This window comes from Leucoraja erinacea, chromosome 4, assembly GCF_028641065.1.
Source record: "Leucoraja erinacea ecotype New England chromosome 4, Leri_hhj_1, whole genome shotgun sequence".
NCBI classification, from domain to species: domain Eukaryota; kingdom Metazoa; phylum Chordata; class Chondrichthyes; order Rajiformes; family Rajidae; genus Leucoraja; species Leucoraja erinaceus.
Window position 1 is genome coordinate 85,755,748 of NC_073380.1, and position 22,117 is coordinate 85,777,864.

The 22,117-nt window shown below is 44.3% G+C and overlaps 1 protein-coding gene across 1 annotated transcript; it reads right to left on the reverse strand.

Annotated features, from left to right (window-relative positions):
- Positions 1-618: 618 nt before the first annotated feature.
- derl1 (derlin 1) lies at positions 619-19,919 on the reverse strand. The gene is made up of 8 exons (XM_055634725.1): positions 19,706-19,919; positions 10,122-10,221; positions 8,280-8,344; positions 7,193-7,219; positions 5,235-5,330; positions 4,377-4,429; positions 1,436-1,546; positions 619-1,341 (listed from the first exon to the last, which is right to left on the reverse strand). Exons 1-8 carry the CDS (start codon positions 19,862-19,864, stop codon positions 1,197-1,199), a joined length of 756 nt encoding a protein of 251 aa, XP_055490700.1. The 5' UTR covers positions 19,865-19,919; the 3' UTR covers positions 619-1,196.
- Positions 19,920-22,117: the final 2,198 nt, after the last annotated feature.

The window sequence follows — 22,117 nt, forward strand, 5'->3', positions numbered from 1 at the left end:
TATTTTAGATTACTTAATAGGAGCATGAAGTTTGAGGATATTAAATATTACCATCAGTCTTTTACAAGGAAGTCAATATAGAAAAGCATATGTCTTTGATCTTTGTTGGATTGAGGATACACACATTAAGCAAAGTTCGTGATGTTTGATTTTGTCACCCTATTGCAAGAGGAGTTGCAAATATATTTGTAAATATTTTAAGTGTATTTCAAACTTTCATCTTCTACCTCAAAATCAACCCCAATGCAAAGCATGTTGGCAAATAACAAATATGGTGTCAACACCATGCCATTGATTTGTGATATGCACCCTAAGATAAACACACTACCAGCAGTATCAAGTACAGGGCTGAGGTTGGACAACCTAACTCGGCAACTCTCCTCAACTGGTACCAATCAGCATCTTAATAAAAAGAAGAATGGGGTGAAACAAGAACAGTTTGAGCAGGGCAGTTTTCTGCCTTGTAAACACCATTGTTTTCATAATATGTTTCAATACGCAAAAACTGCTGACATCTGCATTGAAGAAATGAGCAAAATAACAGAAATAATATTCACTAACAACTGGCAGACTTAATCTTCCAGCTGTGTTGAACAGAAACACAAATAGAACCACCAACTCTTTAAACTATTTAATCAGAATTTTACAAGAAAGTAACTTGCTCTTCAGTTGCACATGGGGCAAAATGCTGGTACTAATTCATGCTCTTCCGTATCCCTGGCACCTTATTGCAGGGTGATCTGGTCCAATACAGTTAAGTGGATGGTAGCAGAAGAATACAAGAATTTTTGGGATCCTATATATCCTGCCAATTTGCAGCATTCCCCCAAGGAAGGGTTGGAAGGAAGATATCCTTTGTTATGGAGGACAAGTGTGGGTTACATGTACTAATGAAAAAATATTCAATGTATGGACTGGCCAACTTTTAAGTTAGGAACTTTGATTCACTATAAAATTCTTGAAAGTTAGAACCCCATTCAATCAGCTTCATGGCATCTACAACCTGTTGGCATATACATTTGATACTGTTCCATATCATTAACATTTCTTTAGTCAAAAAGCCATGCTCCTATGGGTATTCTTGTCATTATTATTCGTTCAGTTTTAACTTCAGAACACAAGATACTGTCAGGCAACACATATTGTACAGAATATGATTCAAATTCAGCTGTTGAGCCGTGGGTTAAATAAAAAATTCAGTTGTCACCCAGCCTTTGACCTTGCCCCCAGAAATACCCTCTCCCCCATCGACCTCCCTGTTCTTCAACTTGCGGTCTTCTGCTCGCTGGCCGAACTCCAAACCCAGACACACCACCTCTCCTGGGTGGAAGCCATCGCATCCTGGAGTGGGGAGATGGAAAAGGAAGATAATGTTCTAATACCTTATAGTATTAATGCAGCTAAATTTAAAAGTGTACCAATTGGAATTACTCACAGAAATTGTGGTGTACTGAGAAATGTCCTTCCTCCATAGTCTTGAGGGTATTTAAACATAAGAACGTAGTACATATGACCGACAAAGATACCAACCAGCTCATCCATTATCCTGTTGAAATTACACGGATCATTTAAATTGAAAAGCAGGTTTAAATTATTCTGGTTAACAAAGATAACTCGATGGTATTTCCTTAACACATGCTTTACAACGGATCTCAAGATTAAGATTAAAATTAAATGCTACAGCTAAGAACCTGTGTATGCTGAAATAAATATCTGTATTGCATCTAGTGTCCACAAGCTTTAATTCTGGAGATTCATTGGGTTTCCTCGCTTTGCTATAGAGTCTCTGACATTTAATATTGTAAAGGGGAAAGGTAATGAACACCAATGCATAATATCATGCTGCAATAAAGAGATTTATCCCCATTTCTATTGAATTACAAGCCCTGAGATTATTGATCTGTGGGAGAAACCATTACGGGAGGCAAAGGAGAGAGAAAAAAAACAATCCTCAGTCCACTCCTTGCACCTAATTGACTTCCACTGCTGAAATGTATGAACTTGGCACCTGGGTTGAACCTTCCAGGTTTTCTTGACGAAGGTATGCGCCACGGGAGTAAAGACCAGACAGAGTAAAATCTTCTGTATTTTGGGAGGTGTGCCCTTCCAGTTCATGACACCATGACACCCAGCTGCTCTCTCAACCAAATAAATATTTTTACAGGGAGAAAATAAAAATCAAATATTATCAACTCAAGTATCACCTTTTTGGAACAAAAAGGAAAGATGCCAGAAAAACACAGGTTAAAGTATCTGTCAACCTTATGGGTCTGTGACCCTGTCCAGAACTGGGGAAAGAGCAAGTTTTCAGTCGTGATGAAGGCAGAACAAGAGAAGTGCATGTTATGTGAGGAAAAAGCATATCAGAAGCCTGCCTGTCAAGAGTATAAAAAGTGTCAGATGGCACATAAGAAATTAGGATGGTTGAGGAGTCATGAAAAATTATTAGGGACAACGTGGGCATTCTGTGTTTGCAGCCAGATGGTACAGATGAGCTCCTAAATTAATACATTCACAATGGAAGCAGACTTTACAGAAGGAGAATTCAGTGAAGGGGTAGGTTTACGTCTAGTGTGGGTCTTCATAAATAAAGAGGTATTTAATGGTTTGAAAGGTTTATGGGTGGATAAAACCCTAAACTGAATGGGATTTATTCCCAGCTGCTACGAGAATCAAACGAAGATATGGCTGCAGCTCAGGTCGAGATTTCTAAATCTTTGCTGGACTCAACGGAGATTCCAGATGTGAACGTAGCCCCTTTTTCCAAGGAAGGCAGCAGGAAAAAGCCTGGTAACTATGGACCTATGAGCCTAACAACAGTGGTAGGGAAGATATTGGAAATAAATGTTGAGGGAGAAGATTAATGATCATTTGAAAATGCCAAGTCCCTGGTTACTATGCTATAGGAAGGAGAAGTGGAGATTCACCAGGATGTTATCTGGGACAATGCATTTCAGTTACGAGCAGAGACTGGAGGAGCTAGGTCTCTTATCCTTGGAGCAGAGGAGATTAGATGGGAACATAATTAAGGTCTATAAAGTTAAATTAGATAATAGATGGGGCAGACTGTGGGAAGCTTTTCCCCATTTCAAGTTAGATAAACTCTGACTTAGTGCGAGGAGGAAAAATAATTAGTTTTAAGAAGGAAAGAGATTTAAAGAAGGCATGAGTGAGATGTTGGTCAAGACGATGGCAACTACCTGGAATGCACTGTCTGAGAGGTTGAAGCTGGGCCACTGACATAATTTCAGTGTCTAAATGAGCCTGTGCATTGCCACAGCAAATAAATCTGTAGACCAAGTGCTAGGCAGCATGGTTGATAAGGATGGCCGCCCACAAGTCAGTGTGGACCAAATGTCCAGTTTCCATGACCATCCCATTGTATGATTATAATTCCACAAGCCAAAATGACTCGGGCGGAAAGTTATCAGCATATTAAGCTTTTTGGTTTGCATAATAAGTTATTAGGAAGATATTATTAAAGAAAGACTTTAGGAAGACTTCAGGGTTCATTGTGACAGTATGTATTTTTGAATGAGCAGGAGAGGACAAAACCTCATCAAGTAATTGGCCAATTTTAAAAGTGCCCAAACTGGAATCTTGGAAAAGTGTCCTGATCTTCTCCAATATGGACGCACAAGTAATTTCAACTCGCAATAGAAATGGAGAAATTCCCAGGCCTGACGTCTAACATTGTCTTTATTTCCACGGTTGCTGACTGACCTTCTAGCTTTTTCTGTTTGTATACAAGAGTTAGCAGCAATTGAGGGCTTACAGTCCAAAGCATTATTGGCCTCCCCAGTCCGCTTTCTTCCTTAAAGTGAGTCTTGAATGGATTTCAATGATTCGGTGTGCAGAGAGTGCCCGGAGTGCAGAGAGTACTTGTGCTTTTGCCATCAGGGCACAAAAGGAGAAACCAAACATACCACGTGATCATCGATCACTTGGATTCAGTCCACATGAATCACCCAAGTTTTTACTGGCCCGCACATTAATTCCCTATTCACTATAATCTTCATTTGCAGCCTCATATACTGTCATGAAGCCTGACACAATCTCAAGGAACCACACCACATCTTTCATCTGGATACATTGCAACTTTCTAGACTATGGAATTCTCCAACTTTAGGTAACTACTTTCTTTATGTCTCAGAACCGTAACTTAGCCATCCAATTTTGGCACCTTTTTTCTATCTCGTCTTTAGTATAGTTTGGTCTGCTAGGCATATAACATGGAATGCTATTAACCCCTTTTCAATAACCCAGTTCATTAAATCTTTTATCCTGTTATGCTTCCCATAAGCTAGAATAATTTGTTCAATATTCAAATTCACAATGGGCGTGTAAGAGCAAGTGTATATGATCTGCATACTTACGCATTTCTCAGTATATAATTGAATATTAGCAGAGCCCAAGGTAGATAACAAGCCTGTGCAAAAGAAAATTAAAAATATACATGACCTAGCAGGTGATTTATTTTAATTTTACATCCAATTATTAAATTGTTGAACGATGGATACTGGGTGGCCCAGGACACTTGTGGAAAAGATTGTACATTAGGTAATCACCCAAAATACAGTGCAGAAGGTACAACTCCATCCTCTGCTAAATACTCACGTCAAGGGCTATGACTGTACAAAATCTCTGGGAGAATGCAGAATAAATTTTAATTTTGGTCTACATGAGGGGGGAAAAAATCACCAAGGAAATGGCAATGATAGACACAAAGTGCTGGAGTAACTCACCGTCAGGCTGCATTTCTGGAGAGAAAGGGTTGGTGGCATTTCAGGTCGCGACCCTTCTTTTGTGGGCCAGGAACTGGAATTCCACCACAAGACACAGACACTCAATCCAGCTCAAGGCTCAACATACCAGTGAGGAATGTTGTACTGCCAGAGGTGCTGATTAAGCAATCATTTCACTCATTGCTGTTTGTGAGATATTGCTCTGTACATCTGCATACATAATAACTGTCAATACAAGTAATTCAAGGCCTTTGAGTTGACCAAGGCCATAAATTAGTTAAAAGACCAACTATAATACCCTGCTACCATCCTGATTGAATTAGCATAGATGAGAGATCAGATCTAATGCATAGATGAGAGTTCAGATCTGGGAGCATCTTTGGTCTGCATCAATAGGTTTAATATTGTATTTTTCAAGAGCAATTGGAAAGATAGAACATCTATTTTTATTTCAACATCCAGATCAACAAAACAGCTAGATTTTCCTACCTTAAATGTCATTCCAAACCAAAATGTCACAGTCTGGTCTTTGTTGAGTTGTGCCCATACATAAACCATTGTCAGAATCAGTGGGATAAACAATATCTGCCAAGAGGGAAGGATTATAGATACATTAAAACATTTGTAGTTATGTGTCAGCAATAAAGGAAACTAAACAGTGTCTGTCGACCATCTCCCTTGAATCATGCTCTACATTACCACAGCTAGGACTGCATTGATATAACTTACCTGCGTTCAGCATTTTGTGCTATATTTGCAACATTACATAGCTGAGCTAAAGATCTGCTTTCAGAATGATTGCATGAAATAATTTAGAACAAGCTTCAAAAAGTGGAGTTCAGAGGATATTACTACTTCTTTACTAATGATTCACAATCCCAGTCGAAAGATGAGCCGAATATTTGTGAAACTGAAACTTGCCATTAGACATTATGCAAAGGAAACAAAAAAATAAATAGATACAAAGTTTATTACATTGGGGGGGGGGGGGGGGGGGGGTTGCACCCTCTCCCCATTGTGAAAAAAGCCCTTTCACTATAGAGGCCACTGAAGCTTCAAGTGAGAGGATGGGTTCTGAAATCATGTAGCATTGAACGGGCCAATTTTCACCCACATCTTCACCTTGTCAGTTCAACAGTCTATCGTCCCCCTCTTCAAGGGAGTGGAAGATTGCAATCTTCACGTGGTCCGCCCTGCTTGGACGAATGCAATCATCCCGGCATGCACAATCAAATAGAACAAGTTGTCCTAGTGCACGCCATACGCAAGAAGAAGATCTGCTTCAAGGAAATATCCATCATTCCAGTTCCCTAGAAAAATAGTGATCTGACTCAATGGCTACCGCCAAGTTGCTCCGACATCAATCATAACGATGTGCTCTGAAAGACTGGTAATGACCCGCATCTGCACCAATCTTCAAGACAACCTGGACCCTTGCAATTTGTGTACATAAAAAGTCTACAGAGGACACCATCTCTCTAGCACTACATTCGTCTCTCGATCAGTAATGCATCGAACACAGCACAGACTCCAACATCATAATTTTGAATAAGCTCATCTGAACTCCTGGAACTTGGCCTTGTAGCCTCCATCTGCAACTGGCTTCTGAACTTCCTCATCAACAGACTAGGTCAGTTAAAATTGGTCATATTATTTCCTCCACCTAGACCCGCAATACTGATGCTGTGTACTCAGTCCCTTGCTCTACGTCCCGTACATGCATGACTGTAGTGACACGCAAATGCCAACTGAATCTACAATGATGAGACGAGGTTCCGGAAACAGGTGGAGAACGGAGCTGCTGCAGAGATGGTTGACAGTTTCAGATCCTAGACATCCCAATCAGCAGTGATCTAACCTGGTCCCTTCACACTAATGTGGTGATACATCTGCATATTGTCTTTCTCAGACATCTGTGAAGATTCAGCTTGCCCATGAGGATTGATTCTCTTGAACTTCTATAAAAAGTATTCTGACGGAATACTTGCAACTGTTCTGCTCTAGACCCCCTCAAGCTGTAAAAAGTGGCGAACACAGCCTTGTCTATCACAGGCTGATTACTGTCTTTCAATCCAGTACACCATGGATTAAATCAGGAAGACTGGAAAGATCATCAAAGGCTTTACTACTAATGGTGACATTGAGAGACAAAAGCCCAAAACAACAGTCAGACATCATTTAGCAGGCAATCTAAAATTGAACCTCTTTCTCACAGAAGAACAACTGCATTTTGCACAATGATCAACTCTGGCTGGCTTTAGGTACAATGGTGGGAATGACCTGCTTCTCCACATTCCCACCCTTGCATCATTCCTTTCTCCCATCACAGGCTTAATAACACAAAATTAATCATGGTCTTGAACAAAATAAAACAGTCAAAATGTTCATTATCATTACGACAGAGTTGATTTTTCTGAAGCACACTGGCCCCCTTCAAAAATACTTACGGGCATTCCAATGAGTAATGCAACAATCTGTTACAGTATTGCTCAGGAAAATAATCGCATGTTAATTTCCATTACATTGTTAGTACATGTTGTTAAGTATACATTACCCAACAGAAGAAGATCATTTGCATAGGGATTACTTTCACATCAGGCCAGGAACAATGCAGTTCCTCAATTTAACATGCCCAAAATTCACTCTAGTCTGTCTGCATTACTATTACTGTGTGCCATGACGATGATATCCCACGGGTTAGATGGTTATGAATTAGAGCAGGGGTCGGCAACCTACGGCCCCCGGGCCGAATGCGGCCCGTAACCCAAAATCATTCGGCCCGCAGGCGGATTTTTTCCCCCTGTGATCATCCGGCCCGCTGGGCGCCCCGAGCAGCAGAACCCCGAGCAGCGGCCGAGCTCTGGCTGTACCACATCCTGCGCAAAACCACCGGCACGGCCGCGCACCTTCTGTGACCACGTTTAAGAAAGAACTGCAGATGCTGGAAAAATCGAAGGTAGACAAAAATGCTGGAGAAACTCAGCGGGTGAGGCATGAAAGGATTGCATGAGGCTGCCTCACCTGCTGAGTTTCTCCAGCATTTATGTCTACCTTCTGTGAACACGTGATTTGATGCCTGCCATCTGGGGTGGGATGAGGGTGGGATACATGTGTACATGTGATACATGTGGCCTGCCATCCGCTCACAGACATGCAGAAAAAGGTTGCCGACCGCCGAATTAGAGCCTTATCCCAAACTCATGAAATCAAGTCTAAGATAACACTCTAATGTAATGCCTTTGTTTTGCAAATCTGAAGTCTCATCTACAGAAGAGCTTCCATGATAATATTTTGACGAAAAGTAGAGGAACTCTTTTTGGTGCCCTGCTTATAATTTAGATCTCGATCAAAACAACATAGAAGAACAGAATAACTGGCCATTATCACACTGCTTTTTATTGGAACAAATGGACCATACTTCTATACCTACAGTAACGATACACCACATTGGCTTGTAAAAACTTGACTATCGCAAGGTCATTAATGATACTATACAAATGCAAACAACCTTTAATGTTACTTTGAAAAGGATACAACTGTGCAAATCCAGTTGAAAAACAACATAAATACATAGTCGGCTGTTCTCCCATCAAAGAACCCTACACATTTAAAAATAAAATTGTGGATTAGTTTCTCTCATTCAAAAGCAGCATAATTGTATACAGCAGAGACCAGTGTATACCAATAACCTCTGGAAAAGTGGTTTAATTTTCCTCTGATAGAATTGAGATAAAATTATAAAATGAGGGTTTAAAGAGTGAGTGTAATGATTCCGTCAGGCAAACTTACCTGCAGATAGTACCTGGAAGTGATCTTCACAGATTCCTGCATGCAGTATTCCAATGGCTCAACAAGATAATTCATCTGTCTGATGCCGGATTAATAATGCCACAGCTTAATTCCCAGCATGTGTCAAATTTGGGACAGCGTAGCACATCTCAAATGACACTGGCAAGGAACTTGAAGGATGGATAATATCTGGATTCCTAATTACTATCTTCCTCTAATGTGCAGGCGCATCATAAGAAAATAAATGCCCAACTCGGACTCAGAATCCCTTAGACTGATTGTGGTAGGACAGTAAAAGCGGGAAGAGAGGTGAGGAAAGGGAAAAGACAGGCAAGTGTTAGCTGGATACAGGTGAAAGGGGCTTGATTGGCAGATGGGGAGACAAAGGCCAGAGATGAAAAGAATACAAAAGCTTTGAAATAAGGAAAGAAATGCGAAGCTAGAATAAGGCACAAAATGCAAAGCCAGAATATACATGCAAGGGGATGGGAGGGAGGGTGTGGGGGGTGGAGAAAGGGAAAGGAAGTGATGGGATAGTGGGAAAGGGCAAGGGAGTGGTAGAATAGCGGGAGAATTGGGTGTGCATCCAGGTGGGGCATGAGGAAGGGAGGAGGCTGACATGGTTGTTGGTCAGTTACATAAAATTGGAGAATTCAGTGTTCATACCTTTGTCAGCAACCCAAGAGGAATACAAGGTGCTGTTCCTACAGTTTGCGTGTGGCCTCCGGCAATGGAGGCAGCCCAGGACAGAAAGGTGGGTATGGGAATGGGAGTCAAAATGTTTGGCTACCAGGAGATTAAGCAGGCCGTGGCTGACTAAGCACAAGTATTTAGCGAAATGGTCGTCGAGTCTGTACTTATCCTCTCTGGTGTAAAGAAGGCCACACGGGGGGTACCGATGTTTCATTTGCAATTCCTCATTTGTTAGGCCATTATTCATTCCAAAGCTAGCTGATTTCACAAAATCAAAACTTAGACATAGATTTTTTGACCAAAGCATCAGAAGGACAAAACACTTTCAGCCCAGTAATTTCACTTACTAGCAACTTTGAGCTTCTCTTTATAAAATTAACAATTCCAAAATTAAAATCCCTTCTACCAAACCAGCAAGGTTAGATTTTTCCATATTGGATCATTATTCCATATGTTGATAGAAAAGCAAAACAGGTCACTGAATTGAATCTTAAGCAAACAAGAAATCCCAATTCACGTCATAACTGAAGAGTCTGTGAACAAGCTGCAGGAACAGATTTACTGGGATTTGTACAGCTGCAGTTCGGCAGAATTGGAAAAAATATGGTAGGTAACATTACTCATTCTTCTGTAAACAAAAAAGCTTAATTGCAAGAATGGAAATCGGTTCCTGAAGCTTGGAAATATTGGAAGAATGGAAATATTGCTTTGAGACAATGGAAGATTAAGCAAAATACAGAAATGGAAGATTAAACAGGAAATATTTGCTTTTAGAAATGATTTCAAAGATTTCTCAGTTAGAGTAAAATTATGTTCTCTTTACCTAACAGAATTTAAGTAAGTGCTTCTGAGTGCTCACAGGAAACACAGTTTAAACACTGGATGAAAACTTACCTCTTTCCAAGCTAGAGGAATATGAATATAGGAAGTACAGCTGAATCAAGTAATGGAATCCCATTGGGTAAAACATGGATGCAGTCACAGGTCTCCATATCTGTATACAGGAAACAAGGTTAGTTGCCCATTAGCTTCATGCAACAATGCCATTCATACAAGAAAACAAACTTTGCACAGGACAGTAAATCCTTGGTAATACGGAACTCTTTATAACAGATGGTTGCCGTTGATTGGAGCGAATCTTAGTTTAGTTTTAGAGAAACTCTACATTGAAGGTGTAGAATAAAGTCCCTTGACTTGACACAAAATGCTGGAGTAACTCAGCGGGGCAGGCAGCATCTCTGGAGAGAAGGAATAGGTGACGTTTTGTGTCCAGACCCTTCTTCAGACTGATACTGATGTTGATGATGTATAGATGAACTATATATTGATGTTGCTCTGTTTCTTTTACTGTCCTTACTACTAATAGAAACATCTTGAATACTATAGAGAATTACATATTTGAATAGCATTTTGTGAACCATTTTAGTTTAGTTTAGAGATATAGCACGAAAACCGGCCCAGTATCCACACTGCACAGCAATCACCCGTCCAATAGTTCTATCTAGGGACAATTCACAGAAGCCAATTAAACTACAAACATGCACGTCTTTGTAATATGGGAGGAAACCAGAGCACCCGGAGGAAGCCCACGTGGTCACAGGAAGAACATACAAACTTTGTACAGACAACACTCGAGGTCAGGATCGAACCCAGTTCTCTGGTGCAAAAAGGTAGCAACTCTACTGTGGCAGCAATGTGCCGCACCGAAGTATTGTATATTTTTGTGTCCTTTCCTGTTTATAAGAGTAGGAGTGAACGAGTGCCGCAAGGCTCGGTGTTGGGGCCGCAATTGTTTACCATATATATTAATGATTTGGAAGAGGGAATTAGGAGCAACACTAGCAAGTTTGCGGATGACACAAAGCTGGGTGGCAGTGTGAACTGTGAAGAGGGTGTTAGGAGGTTGCAGGGTGACCTGGACTGGTTGAGTGAGTGGGCAGATGCATGGCAGATGCAGTATAATATAGATAAATGTGAGGTTATCCACTTTGGCAGCAAAAACAAGGGGGCAGAATATCCCAATGGGGTTAGGTTAGGTAAGGGGGAGGTACAGCGAGACCTGGGCGTCCTTGTACACCGGTCACTGAAGGTTGGCGTGCAGGTACAGCAGGCAGTGAAGAAAGCTAATGGAATGTTGGCCTTCATAAGAAGAGGATTTCAGGAGTAAAGAGGTTCTTCTGCAGTTGTATAGGGCTCTGGTGAGACCACATCTGGAGTATTGTGTACAGTTTTGGTCACCTAATTTGAGGAAGGACATCCTTGTGATTGAAACAGTGCAGCGTAGGTTCACGAGGAAAGATTGAAAAGACTAGGCTTGCATGCACTGGAGTTTAGAAGGATGAGGGGGCATCTTATAGAAACATATAAAATTATAAAAGGACTGGACAAGCAAGCTAGATGCAAGTAAAATGTTCCCAATGTTGGGTGAGTCCAGAACCAGGGGCCATAGTCTTAGAATAAAGGGGAGGTCTTTAAGACTGAGGTGAGAAAAAACGTTTTCACCCAGAGAGTTGTGAATTTATGGAATTCCCTGCCACAGAGGGCAGTGGAGGCCAAGTCACTGGATGGATTTAAGAGAGAGTTAGATAGAGCTCTAGCGGTTAGTGGAGTCAAGGGATATGGGGAGAAGGCAGGCACGGGTTATTGATAGGGGATTATCAGCCATGATCACAATGAATGGTGGTGCTGGCTCGAAGGGGTGAATGGCCTCCTCCTGCACCTATTTTCTATGTTTCTATTGTGGGGTCTGTTTATTGGCTGTTTTTCCAATAGAAAGAACTGTACATATTAACCTCCTTATTCAGTTATAGTGGACAATCAGCAATAACAGACATGCCTCCTCACCACCCACCATAGTCTGTTATAGTGAGGGTTAACTTTGTAACAAAACTAACGCGTCTAGCACCAACTACCTGATTTTGCAACCACTTTTTGACTTTATCAGAAAAATCAATCATCTGGAATGCAATTAAAATAACTGCAAATGTTGTGACCTGACGTACAACCAGAATAGTTTGCTTCCAAATTTGATGTTCATGGCTTTGCCATGTGACTGAATAATACATTGCAACATATACTCAAATCAATGCCACAGCCTGCTCAAGAGCATATCTTCAACACAGCCACACGCATTTGGAGCACAGTGATATTTTGATTGAAATCCTCAAATTCAAGTGTTATACAGCTTTGAAACATGTTGTATGGCCCACTGTGTCCATGCCAACTCATGTGCTCTTTTATCCTTTTGAGAAGTAACAGGATCGGTCCGCGTCAGCATGGATTTACAAAGGGGAAATCATGCTCGACTAATCTTCTGGAATTTTTTGAAGATGTAACGAGGAAAATGGACAAGGGAGAGCCAGTGGATGTAGTGTATGTGGACTTTCAGAAAGCAATTGATAAGGTCCCACATAGGAGATTAGTGGGCAAAATCAGGGCACATGGTATTGGGGGTAGAGTGCTGGCATGGATAGAGAAGTGGTTGGCAGACAGGAAACAGAGTAGGGATTAACTGGTACATTTCAGAATGGCAGGCAGTGACTAGTGGGGTACCGCAAGACTCGGTGCTAAGACCACAGCTATTTACAATATATGTCACTGATTTGGATGAAGGGATTCAAAGTAACATTAGCAAATCTGCAGATGACACAAAACTGGGTGGCAGTGTGAACTGTGAGGAGGATGCTATGAGAATGCAGGGTGATTTGTACAGGTTGGGGGAGTGGACAGATGACAAAAAGATCAATGGAGAAATAATCTTAAACCTATCTAAATAACTTGCAAGAACACTAACATTCCAAATGTCAAGGGAGGGGAAAAAATAGAACAGGAAGTATGGTACCCATCAGCAAATCTTATGCAAATATGCTGTTCGACTACAGAGATGTCTCTTTAGTGCTAATTTAAAGTTTCTATCCAAGGCAAATTAGATTTAGCCCGTAAAAGATAATGTTTTAGTGTACTGTAGGCATTCTGGAGTTAACCATAACCATATAACCATATAACAATTACAGCACGGAAACAGGCCATCTCGACCCTTCTAGTCCGTGCCGAACACATAATCTCCCCTAGTCCCATATACCTGCGCTCAGACCATGCAGGGTGATCCTCCATTCCCTTCCCATCCATATAAAGATATCCAATTTATTTTTCTAAATAACTGATAAAAACGAACCTGCCTCCACCACCTTCACTGGAAGCTCATTCCACACAGCTACCACTCTCTGAGTAAAGAAGTTCCCCCTCATGTTACCCCTAAACTTCAGTCCCTTAATTCTCATGTCATGTCCCCTTGTTTGAATCTTCCCTACTCTCAGTGGGAAAAGCTTTTCCACGTCAACTCTGTAGTTGTCCCTGATTTCTTGTTGATCACAAATAAGCAATAATCATGGAGGATGTTGGGATTCTAAGGGGGGGAGAATAACATTCAAAGTCAATGGCTTTTCAGTAGACCAAACCTACCTATTTTTAGAGTTACCTTTTAGGTTTATTATTGTCACGAGTGCCTAGGTACAATGAAAAGCTTTGTTTTGCATGCTATCCAATCAAATCAGTTAATGCTATACATAAAAACAATCAAATCAACCCCAAGTACAATAGGTAGAGAGGGCAGAATATAGGTCTCAACATTATAGAGCACCAGTTCCAGAAACAAAGTCCAATGTCTGCAATGAAGTGGATGTGAATCGGACAGTACCATAGCTTATAGAAGGATCATTCAAAAGCCAAATAATAGAGGGGAAAAAGCAGGTTTGCTGATTCTAGTGATGTGTGCTTTCAGACCTCATCAGTGGGCTGGATGTTGAATAGTGATGAATCGAAATACAGAAAGGAGATTGAGAACCATGTATGCTGGAGCTAAGTCAGCAACCTCCCCATCAATGTCAGTAAGGCAAAGGAGATTGCAATTGACTTCAGGAAATTAAGCAGTACACACATCCCAGTCTACATTGAGGGCACCGAAGCAAAGATAGTCGAAAGCTTCAAGTTCCTAGAAATAAATATTACTAGTAATTTGTCCTGGACTAGCCACATCAACGCTATGGCCACAATAGTAGATGAACACCAATAATTCCTTAGAAAGCTTAGGAAGTTGGCATGTGCCCAAAAACCCTCACCAACGTCTACAGATGCACCATAGAAAGAATCCTCCAATGCTGTATCACAGTCTGGTTTTGCAAAAGCTCTACCCAAGGCCACAAGAAATTGCAGAGTTGTGGACATAGTCCAGATCATCACACAAACTAGCCTCCCTTCTCCTGACTCCATCTTTACTTCACACTGCCTCAGCAAGGCAGCCAGAATAATCAAGGACCAGGTCACTCCCTCTTTCTCCCCTCTCCCATCTGGGAAGTAGTACAGAAGTTTGAAAACGCATACCTCCAAATTCAGGAACAGTTTCTTCCTAGCTGATATCAGGCAACTGAACAGTCCTCTCATCATCTAAGAGTGTGGTCCTGACATCCCATTTACCTCAATGGAGACTTTTTAAATTATTATTATTATTCGGGACTTCAGTGTTAAATCTTGCACTAAAGGTTGTACCCTATATCCGTGTACTGTGAACGGCTTGATTGTATTCATATATAGTCTTTTCTTTGACTGGATAGCATGCAAACAAAATCTTTTCATTGAACCTTAGTACACATGACAATAATAAGCTACACTAAAAAATGATACAAAAGCTTGTAATGCACATACCACCAGACTCAGGAACAGCTATGTCGCTTGTTATCAGACTAATAAATGGTCCTCCTATAATTACGGGGTAGTCATGATCATCCAACCTATCTTTATTGCGGACAGTAGACATTTTCTCTGTATCTGTAATACTACAATATTTACAATGCTGTAAAACTATATTCTGCACTTTATTTTTCTCTTTGCACTTACAATCTGTACTTGCATATGGCTTTATTGTACTCATATAATATAATAATATTATAATAATAACTTTTATTGTCATTGCACATTGGTGCAACGAGATTTGGTATGCAACTTCCATCCGATGTGATAACTTAAACAACTAAAATTTAGATACCCAGAGAAACATGATTTATAAAAAAAGAACAGTAAAACAGTATAAAGTGCAAATAGGTCTGTGCCGGGTCGATGTGCGACATGACCATCCAAGGGAGACAGTTCATGGTGTTGGGGCACTCAGCATGGCCGGTTCAGAGCAGCTATAGCTCTGGGGATGAAGCTGTTCCTGAGTCTGGAGGTGCGGTCTGAAAGTTTAAAGGAGATATATGGCCTGAAAGTTTAAAGGAGATGTGCAGGGAAATTTCCTCCCCCCTCAAGAGGTCACCGAAACGGTGATGGAAGCAGATATAATAGTGGCATTCAAGAGACTTTTATATACCACCTACGCAGGGAATGGAACCATATTGATCAAATGCCGATGGAAGAGATTAGATTAATTTGCCAAGAATGTTTTATTGTCATATATCCCAGATAGGACAATTAAATTCTTACTTGCTGCAGCACAAAAGAATATGTAAACATATTACATAACGGGAGAAGAAGAAAAAAATCAGTGTGTGTATACACATGCACACATAGTCAATAAATAACAAATATAGTGCAATAATAATAATAGTCTGTTGCAGTTCAGAGTTTTTTTGTTGTCATGTTTAACAGCCTGATGGCTGTAGGGAAGAAGCTGTTCCTGAACCTGGACGTTCAGGAACAGCTTGATCAAATTATGATCAGGACCATGTTGATTAAATGCCAGCGGAAAATATTAGTTTAATTTGCCATCACGTTCTGTGCAGATATCACGGCCCACAGGGCTTATTTCCATGCTGCATTGTTCCATGCTGCAAAGTTGCCAATTCAATGCAAATCTTTCTATAGGCAGAAAGTAATACTTCATGTCCTCTCTTAGGTAACCCCAGCAAAAATCAATACAAAACAAATTATGGGAACTAAAGCAGACTCTTGTTATCATAATCTACTGTGCGCTCAATGCTCTTCAGTTATTGCTGTTATTGGTTAGAGGTCATATTGGACAGATTCCCAATTTGTGTCACATTCGGCAAGTCATCGGAGGGCAGAAGTAAACAAAGCAGTTCGACTATAAACTGATGGAGTTGGGAAAAAGATTAGGCACAGAGCTTCAGTAATCCATATACAAAAATAAGTATCAGTGGGACCGATCACAAAAGTTGAACACGACCAGCACTCATTCCAGGCTGACACATGGAGTCATGGAAATAATGTAGTTATGAAATAAATAAACAATCTAATCTGCTGTACTAGAATTTTTAATGTTTCAAAAAGCTTAAAATCAATGTTAATTGAGATGTTGAAAAAAAACTGCAAGAGGGACTCAGTGGATATAATAGCATCTACAGTCTTGTTTCCAGCTTAATTAAAATGCAAATCAGATCAAAGAACATAATATTTACATGCCAAAATAAAACCTTTGAAAATCATAATGGAAGCACCCATCCCCAATTTAAAAGTCATGTCACAAAATTGTCACAAGATTTAGTTTGTGAAAAGGTAGCACATATGATGATGCAGATCTAAAGGCATGTCATAATCAGTCAGTCATTCACCATCATCATATCCTGTTATACAAACTGCAACAACTGCTGAATCATGTGAATATTTAGGTAGACACGAATGAAATATACTCTCAAAGTGTAATGTGCTAATGCATTTAATATTGTTTAAATGGGCTGAATTGTGAAATTCAAAACATTATTGTATTTAAATTGTGATTTCTCTTTACATAAACTACTTATTACCAGCTGGTCTACTATTCTGGATTTTATGCTAACATAAAATTCAACGTCATTAGGAAGCAGATTTAAAGTAAAACTGAAGGTAGTCACAAAATGCTGGAGCAACTCAGCAGGACAAGCAGCATCTCTGGAGAGAAGGACAGTGGCATCACCCATTCCTTCTCTCTATAGATGCTGCCTGTCCCGTTGAGTTACTCCAGCATTTTATGTCTACCTTCGATTTAAACCAGTATCTGCAGTTCATTCCTACACATAAAGTAAAACTGACTTTGAAGATGCAAATTTTATTAACAAGCTTTGAGGGAGAGAAATGTTTTTGAAAGGAATATACCAACTCCTAGTGCCAGCTACAGTGGCACCACTCCAACAAATCTGCCGCCGACATCAAAAAAATGTTAACCACTTAATAAACTACATACTCACCCCAACCACCTTGCCCTACCTGTGACAGAGACCAAAGTTCCCATATAACCAGGATGTCATCCTGGGACGCTCAGGTGCACACTGCCCTGCCTCCTCAATGCCAGGCATCCCCCTGCCTCCTCAATGCCAGGCACAGGCCTGCCTCGCCAATGCCAGGCACTCCACTGCCTCGCCAATGCCAGTCATCCCCCTGCCTCCTCAATGCCAGGCACAGGCCTGCCTCGCCAATGCCAGTCACCCCCTGCCTCCTCAATGCCAGGCACAGGCCTGCCTCGCCAATGCCAGTCACCCCCTGCCTCCTCAATGCCAGGCACAGGCCTGCCTCGCCAATGCCAGGCACAGGCCCTGCCTCGCCAATGCCAGGCACTCCCCTGCCTCGCCAATGCCAGGCACCCCCTGCCTCGCCAATGCCAGGCACCCCCCTGCCTCGCCAATGCCAAGCATCCCCCTGCCTCGCCAATGCCAAGCATCCCCCTGCCTCCTCAATGCCAGGCACCCCCCTGCCTCCTCAATGCCAGGCACCCCCCCCTCCTCCATGCCTCACCCAATGCCAATGCCAGGCCCCCCTGCCTCCTCAATGCCAGGCACCCCCCTGCCTCCTCAATGCCAGGCATCCCCCTGCCTCCTCAATGCCAGGCACCCCCCCTGCCTCCTCAATGCCAGGCATCCCCCTGCCTCCCCAATGCCAGGCACCCCCCTGCCTCCTCAATGCCAGGCACCCCCTGCCTCCCCAATGCCAGGCACCCCCCTGCCTCCTCAATGCCAGGCATCCCCCTGCCTCCTCAATGCCAGGCACCCCCCTGCCCCCTCAATGCCAGGCATCCCCCCCCCCCCCGCCCCGCCAATGCCAGGCATCCCCCCCCCCCCCCCCCGCCTCCTCAATGCCAGGCACCCCCCTGCCTCCTCAATGCCAGGCACCCCCCTGCCTCCTCAATGCCAGGCATCCCCCTGCCTCGCCAATGCCAGGCATCCCCCTGCCTCCTCAATGCCAGGCACCCCTCTGCCTCCTCAATGCCAGGCAGGCATCCCCCTGCCTCCTCAATGCCAGGCACCCCCCTGCCTCCTCAATGCCAGGCACCCCCCTGCCTCGCCAATGCCAGGCACCCCCCTGCCTCCTCAATGCCAGGCACCCCCCTGCCTCCTCAATGCCAGGCACCCCCCTGCCTCGCCAATGCCAGGCATCCCCCTGCCTCCTCAATGCCAGGCACCCCTCTGCCTCCTCAATGCCAGGCAGGCATCCCCCTGCCTCCTCAATGCCAGGCACCCCCCTGCCTCGCCAATGCCAGGCACCCCCCTGCCACACCAATGCCAGGCATCCCCCTGCCTCCTCAATGCCCGGCACCCCCCTGCCTCCTCAATGCCAGGCACCCCCCCGCCTCCTCAATGCCATGCCAGGCACCCCCCCCGCCTCCTCAATGCCCGGCACCCCCCCTGCCTCCTCAATGCCAGGCACCCCCCCTGCCTCTCAATGCCATGCCAGGCACCCCCCCCCCCCCCGCCTCCTCAATGCCAGGCACCCCCCTGCCTCCTCAATGCCAAGCACCCCCCTGCCTCCTCAATGCCAGGCACCCCCCCTGCCTCCTCAATGCCAGGCACCCCCCCTGCCTCGCCAATGCCAGGCACCCCCCTGCCTCGCCAATGCCAGGCACCCCCCTGCCTCCTCAATGCCAGGCACCCCCCCTGCCTCGCCAATGCCAGGCACCCCCCCTGCCTCCTCAATGCCAGGCACCCCCTGCCTCCTCAATGCCAGCACCCCCCCTGCCTCCTCAATGCCAGGCACCCCCCCCGCCTCCCTCAATGCCAGGCACTCCCCCGCCTCCTCATGCCAGCCATCCCCCCCCCCACCCCCCCCCTCCTCAATGCCAGGCACCCCCCCCTGCCTCCTCAATGCCAGGCACCCCCCTGCCTCCTCAATGCCAGGCACCCCCCTGCCTCCTCCTCAATGCCAGGCACCCCCCTGCCACACCAATGCCAGGCACCCCCCCTGCCTCCTCAATGCCAGGCACCCCCCTGCCTCCTCAATGCCAGACACCCCCCTGCCTCCACCAATGCCAGGCACTCCCCTGCCTCCTCAATGACAGGCACCCCCTTGCCTCGCCAATGCCAGGCACCCCCCTGCCACACCAATGCCAGGCACTCCCCTGCCTCCCAATGCCAGGCACCCCCCTGCCTCCTCAATGCCAGGCACCCCCCTGCCTCCTCAATGCCAGGCACCCCCACCCCGCCGCTCAAGGTGGGGGGAATAAGGAATGCAGGGTGGGACAGGGGAGCCGGGTTGGGTCGCTGGAACTTCGCGGGCCGTACCTGGAAGTTGTTGAAGAAGGGATCGGCCCACAGGACCAGCGACCTGCCGCTCACCACGTTGAGCCGCTCCAACACGGGCAGCACAACGCAGCCCGTGAACCAGTAGCGGGTGACGGGCGGGATGCCGCGGTACCACTCGCCCAGGCCGCTGTCCGCCATGGCTATGCTGCCGACGCTGCCTCTGACGTGCGCGCCTGCCACTGGCCCACGTCAGCCAGCCAGCATGTCCGGGTGAAAGGGCAGCAGCATAGCAACGCCGGGCCCGGGCCCGCGCGCTCTCTCCCCCCTCCAACACGCACTGTGTCTATGTCAGTGTAGGCGTGGAGCAAGGAACTGCTGCTCGAAACCGATGATAGACAAAAAGCTGGAGTTACTCAGCGGGACAGGTAGCATCTCTGGATTGCCTTAGAGGGAGTGCAGAGACGGTTCACCAGACTGATTCCTGGGATGTCAGTGCTGTCTTATGAAGAAAGACTGGATAGACTTGGTTTATACTCTCTAGAATTTAGGAGATTGAGAGGGGATCTTATAGAAACTTACAAAATTCTTAAGGGGTTGGACAGGCTAGATGCAGGAAGATTGTTCCCGATGTTAGGGAAGTCCAGGACAAGGGGTCACAGCTTTAAGGATAAAGGGGAAATCCTTTAAAACCGAGATGAGAAGAACATTTTTCACGCAGAGAGTGGTGAATCTCTGGAACTCTCTGCCACAGAGGGTAGTTGAGGCCAGTTCATGGCTATATTTAAGAGGGAGTTAGATGTGGCCCTTGTGGCTAAGGGGATCAGGGGGTATGGAGAGAAGGCAGGTACGGGATACTGAGTTGGATGATCAGCCATGATCATATTGAATGGCGGTGCAGGCTCGAAGGGCCGAATGGCCTACTCCTGCACCTAATTTCTATGTTTCTATGGATGGAAGGAATGGGTGACGTTTCGGGTCGAGACCCTTCTTCAGACCGAGAGTCAGGGGAGAGGGAGACACAGAAGATAAGGATGGATGAGGTGTGAAAACGAGGCATCAAAGGGGATTTAGGTCAAGGAAAATGTAGAGTAAATCTGTCGGCTAGGAGAAGGCGACAACAAAGCGCCTGAGAGTCAGGAGAGAAGGAACCGAGAGATATAGACATGGGACAAATGAATGAAAAATATGCAAAAAAACAACGATCAAGGAAAAGTGGAGCCCACAATGGTCCATTGTTGGTTGTGGGGATCCCATACTGACCTTTCTGTCCTGGGCCTCCATTGTCAGAGTGAGGCCAAATGCAAATTGGAGGAACAGCACCTCATATTTCACTTGGGCAGCTTTTAACACAGCGGTATGAATATTGATTTCATTAAATTTGAAGTAACCCTTGCATCCCCTCTCTCTGTCCCTCTACCATCCTAGTTGTCATACTGGTTTTACTGTCCTGTTGAGTTTCACTATCTGTATAACTTGTTATCACCAACCCCGTAGCCATGAATGGACCATTGTGGGCTCCACCTTTCATTGATCATTGTTTTTTGCATATCTTTCATTCATTTGTCAGATGTACCTTCTATATCTCTCGTTTCCCATTTCCCAGACTCTCAGACTGAAGAAGGGTCTCAACCCAAAAAGGTCACCTCTGCCTTTTGGCCAGAGATGCTGCATGACCCAGGGTTAATTCAGCTTTTTGTGTCTATCTTCTTGTATATTTGCATGCTTTGTCCCATTTACTCCCGAATATGCAGTGCAGAATGCTTATTTGGGTAAATCCAGAGGTAACCATAGTGCCATAACATGCAGGCCAAGCCGGGTAGCAGGATTTAATGGAAAATTAAGAAACTGCTGACATTGACATCTTAATCAAAAAATAGACTGCTGGAAAAACTTGACGATCAAGCAGGATCTGTAGAAGGAAGAGGGCAAACAATGGTTTGGTGTGAGACCATACTTCAGAATGGTGGAGGGGTGGGAGATTGCAATCTTCACGTGGTCCACCCTGTTTTGACTAATGCAATCCATCCGACGTGCACAAACAAAAGATCAAATAGAACAAGTTGACCTACAACTTTAGGCTGTGCACACCATACGCAAGAAGAAGACGAATGGTGGAGGGGTGATAGCTGGTAAAAAAAGGTGAGAAGTAGCTTCATGGCAGGAGTTGGAAAGTGATAGGGGGATGCAGCTGAGCAGCATTTAACATAAACTGGTGTTGATGATGGAACCTGATAAGAAAGGAAGGTGGGGAGTGAAATGTAGAGGGTAGAAGGAAATGGGGCGAGTGGGATGGGGTTGGGTGTGTGGGGGGCAAAATTACATGCCTGGGTTGGGAGGGGTGGAAGATGAATGGATAGAGAAGGTGGATGGGGGCACTAGAAAGAAAGGTGTTCATAATTTAATGTTCAAAGGGCATTTTGTGGAGTCCCAAATCATGCTGCTGTCTTTTAG